At 52.3% G+C, this 4,780-nt stretch overlaps 1 protein-coding gene across 1 annotated transcript; it reads left to right on the top strand.

Annotated features, from left to right (window-relative positions):
* Nucleotides 1-529: 529 nt before the first annotated feature.
* On the top strand, nt 530-4,374 carry LOC100281982 (patellin-5). Its single transcript, NM_001154898.1, is given in 4 exon segments — nt 530-1,405; nt 1,485-1,609; nt 1,713-1,854; nt 3,843-4,374. Coding segments are annotated over 4 exon segments (1,278 nt in total). The 5' UTR covers nt 530-655; the 3' UTR covers nt 4,104-4,374.
* Nucleotides 4,375-4,780: the final 406 nt, after the last annotated feature.

Below are 4,780 nucleotides of genomic sequence, written 5' to 3'. Positions count from 1 at the left end.
TCTATATTCTTTCTAATCTATATAAATAGATTTTTTTTAAAATACCCTCCAACAGTTTATCTAAATGAATATCCAAATATAATCATCTTCTATTTCGGGTTTCTTGCTAACTAAATATAGAAAACAACTCTTTAGAGTGCAAATAAGATATAAAAAATTTGTTGGAGATTGAAAAGATATAGAAAGATGTTTTTGATACAAATGACTCTCCAATTGATAGTTTAGAGAGGTGAAATTTAGAAATACTTTTGAAGATGCTCTAAGTAAAATTTAGCTAAAAATATAATGCTAAATTTTAGTACCAATAATCTAAACATTAGAGGGAGTCCCTTCACTTCGATCATGTTTTTCGTCGTCCGCTCTTAAAATCGGCGGCGCGGGAGAACGGGCGGCCGCGCCAGCAGCGATCCTGATCCGGTAGCAGGCAGGCCCTCCTCTTCCTTCTCCGCCGGGCGGCCGGGCCCAACCCCAACCCCACGCGAGCGAGGCGCGGCCATCATAACGCTCTTCCGCTCCACTCCAAATCCTTGCTCCCATTTCAAAACCTCTTCCTCCTCTCCTCGCCGCAGCTCCCACCATTCCCGCAGACGCCTTGTCCCCTTCCCAGCTTCCCCTCCCCACCCCGCCGCACGTCCGCAAGCCCCACGCCACCGTCATGTCTCCGACCACCACCCCGCCGCCCGCGCCCGTGGCAGCCCCGACCTCCAAGGGCGCCAAGCGCAGCCTCATGTCCTCGCTCATGGACGCCACTGCGCTGCTCCGCTCCTCCTCTTTCAAGGAGGACTCGTACGTCGCGGCCGCGCTCCCGGCGTCCGAGCTCCGCGCGCTCGCCGACCTCAAGGCGCTGCTCGCCACCCACCCGGACCCCATCTCCATCTGGGGCGTCCCGCTGAACCCTCGCTCCCCTCCCGCCGCGGCGGACGACGCCGCCCCGGTCGACGAGCGCGCCGACGTGGTGCTCCTCAAGTTCCTCCGCGCGCGGGACTTCCGCGTCCGCGACGCCCACGCCATGGTGCTCCGCTGCGCCGCCTGGCGCGCCGAGTTCGGCGCCGACGCCGTGCTGGACGAGGAGCTGGGCTTCAAGGACCTGGAGGGCATCGTCGCCTACATGCACGGCTGGGACCGCGACGGCCACCCCGTCTGCTACAACGCCTACGGCGTCTTCAAAGACAGGGACATGTACGAGCGCGTCTTCGGCGACGGCGACCGCCTCGCGCGCTTCCTCCGCTGGCGCGTCCAGGTCATGGAGCGTGGCGTGCGCGCGCTCACCCTGAGGCCCGGGGGCGTCAACGCCATCATACAGGTCACCGACCTCAAGGACATGCCAAAGCGGGAGCTCAGAGCCGCCAGCAACCAGATCCTCTCCCTCTTCCAGGACAACTACCCGGAGATGGTAGCGCGGAAGGTAACCAACTGGTGCATTTCCTGGCATTTCGAATTCGTGTTCCTGAGCTATCATCTTAAACGATGCGGCCGGCCCGCAGGTGTTCATTAACGTGCCGTGGTACTTCTCCGTGCTCTTCTCCATGATCTCGCCCTTCCTCACGGAGCGCACCAAGAGCAAGTTCGTCATCGCGCGCGAGGGCAACGTCGCCGAGACACTCTACAAGTACAGTAGCTACCAGGCCACATTACCGATTTCCTTCACATTGCGCGCACCTGCAATGCAAAAAAAGTCTAAGCCCGGGTTGCTCCTGCAATTTCAATCGCAGGTTCATCCGGCCGGAGCTGGTGCCTGTGCAGTACGGCGGGCTGAGCCGCACCGGTGACCTCGAGAACGGACCACCGAAGCCGGCGTCCGAGTTCACCATCAAGGGTGGCGAGAAGGTCTTCCTGGAGATCGACGGTATCGAGGTATATACTATACCCACCCAATTTTGTATTACCGCTGTCGACACACTTTCAGATTCTTGGCATTTGCGATTTCGCACTGTTCAAATCTGCGTACTACGTAACGTAGGTACAAACAAATGCAGATTCCAGTGGATGCAAAGAAACCACATGGTTAAAAACAGCAGTTTTCTGGGATCACTTCTAATTTGGCTTATCCATCACTCTCACCTGCGTGTCTCCGGGTTGCCAATTTTGCGGGCTAGCTAAACAATTGCATCACATCACCACCTGGGGTATTGCGTGCGTGCTTTTTCGAGCAAGAACAAGACCCGTTGAGCTTTTTCGGGCTTTCACCATGTCCTAGGTTGCTTGATTCCCGCTCTTTGTGCTGACCATAATTTCCTTCAATCTTTTTTTTTTGCCGTGACACGCAGTACTAGTACTAGGTGTATGTATTCAGGTGAGCATGAACTATACACGCACTAGTACGGGCAGCCGAATTGGCAGTGGCGACTGGCCCAGGCGCATGTGCATGTGAGGGATAGAGTCCTTTTTTTTAGTTTTTGAAATCCGTGGTGTGGGAGCGGCGGTCCATCAAGCTCGTCGCTGGGCACGCTGCAAAAGCAAACGACTTTGAGCACTGTGTCGTTGCACCCCGCTGCAGCGCTGCCTTTTTACCAGCAAACACACTGCTCTCTGGAGCAGAGCTGCCGCTGCTACATCTCTTGCGAAAACTGGACTGGCACGGGCCATGGCCGAGGCAGCGAGGATGGGATGCTGCCCGTTGCCCGAGTGTAACGTCTTCAGTCCACATGAGGAGAGAGAGAGAGTTCACAACTTCACATGACGAGGGAGGGGAGGGAGAGATAGAGAGAGCTGACAGCTTTGCCATTAGCCGTTTCACACAGGTCATGCGCTTCCAGCAGCTTCCGAACCATTCATCTCTCAGAAAAGGAAAACTCCTTGCCATTGCATGTGAATCCCTTCGATCTTGCAGGGGCTTAAATTTCGCAACGCACCTGCACACTGCACTGTCCAGCTCTGCACACCATCGCTGTCAACTGTCGTGACCTCGTATGCGATGCGAGAATTTCGTGAGGATACGAAAGTAGGCTGCAGTATGCCCCGTCCTAAAAAAAATTTCTTGCTTTCCAGAGGTTAAAAAGTTCAAATGTTGGCTAAATTTCAATAAAAAAGATAAACCATTATAATACAGAATAAATAGCATTAGATTAGTCATAATATATATATATTTTACAACAAACTTATTTAGATATATAATAAATACCAAATACTATTTACTACAATTCTGATCCAAGTCTTGTACGGTTTGGCTGGCACATATAGTTTGCGCTGTTCTGTTCTGGCGATGCACACAACGCTGCCACAGCGCACACACACGCCAGGCAGTGCAACTTTTTTTTTAGCTTTTTACTTTAGTCTGCAGTTCACGCCACGGCGCGAGTTTCGACGTGCTGTCATCTCTTCTGCTCCTGACGCATGCATGCGGCCCTGTGAAAGTTTAGAGAAGCCCGTCGCTATTCTTTTCGTTTTGATTTTTACCTCTACTAGTAACAGGGTAAACGAGGCCTTTCGTGTAAGCTTTGCAACCACTTCTAGCTAGTAGAATCTTTTAGTTTGTTTTTGCCTAATTGGGATTGAGCTCTTGATGAGTGGCTGCTCCCTAGAGTAGTAGTACCAAGGAGTGCTTGATTTATTAATCTTGCTATTGCTGTCAGTGTCAGTTCCCTTCACTCCCTGTGAATAGTTAGTTGGGGACTGTGTTGGATTCTCGTACTTCAGGGCAATGTTCATGTGAGTCTTGCACATGGTAGTGTCCGCGTGTCGAAGAAACTAGTATGGCTATCAAGACATGCCAGCCAGGATCAACTGAAATTGTCCGATGTACAGAAACAATCAAATGTGTGTGTGTTTTCCAGGGATAAGCAAAATGTGAACTTACTTTCCATGAAGATCATTTATTTATGTATTGCCTTTTTGCAATTCAGGCCGGTGCAACGATAACGTGGGATCTGGTCGTCGGGGGCTGGGACCTCGAGTACGGAGCCGAGTACGTGCCGGCGGCCGAGGACAGCTACACGCTCTGCGTGGAGAAGACGAGGATGGTCTCGGCCACCGCCGAGGAGCCCGTGCACAATGCCTTCACGGCTAGGGAAGCCGGCAAGATGGTGCTGTCCATAGACAATTCTGGTTCCCGGAAGCGCAAGGTTGCCGCCTACAGGTACTTCGTGCGCAAGTCGTCGGCGTAGGCATGCTGATGTCTTGTGGTGGTCGTCGCGGCCGGCACCTTGCCGGCAGGTAGCCGCGAGGGGGAGGTTAACGTGGAACAACTGGTGAAGTGTTTACTTGGGCTTGTGGGATTTGGTGGGGAGAGGTCAAGTTAGGCTGTTTAATTATTAGTGCTATAACGACATGCATGTATTATGCCATATGTAGAATATAATGTACTCCGTAAGAGCTGTTGCACTTTTGTCATCACCACTGTTATAAAGCTAATGATGAGTTAAGTTTTTTGGGCTACTCGCCTCTCTCTGTCTCGCTCTTTTGCTTTGGATTCCTAGAAGGAATTTGGAGAGTACAGTGTCAGTTTCTGCTTAGGGCATGTACAACCTATAGGTTCATGGAACGGTTTTTCTAGGTAACAGAGATAGCTAAGAGATTGTATTATACAACTCCGAACTCTTAAATCATCAATATAGTTAAAAACAATATGTATAGAGGCCAACTTAACGACGCATTGGAGGCGAGGCCCTCGCGCCGCGCCGGCGGCGCCAATCCTAGCCGTCGCCACTTCCTCTCCCACCTCTCTACCTTGCCGCCGTCGGAGCTAGCCGGCGGGATGCGCTCGCGGTGGGGCGATTCGGTCGGCTCCAGGCTGCGTCTTCCAGCGTCCGTGTTGCTCGAGTGTTGTTGGCTGGCGAAGGCC

This window comes from Zea mays, chromosome 8 (genome assembly GCF_902167145.1).
Source record: "Zea mays cultivar B73 chromosome 8, Zm-B73-REFERENCE-NAM-5.0, whole genome shotgun sequence".
Lineage (NCBI taxonomy): Eukaryota > Viridiplantae > Streptophyta > Magnoliopsida > Poales > Poaceae > Zea > Zea mays.
The sequence above is the reverse complement of the archived record's forward strand: the minus strand, read 5'-3'. Positions and strand labels throughout refer to the sequence as shown.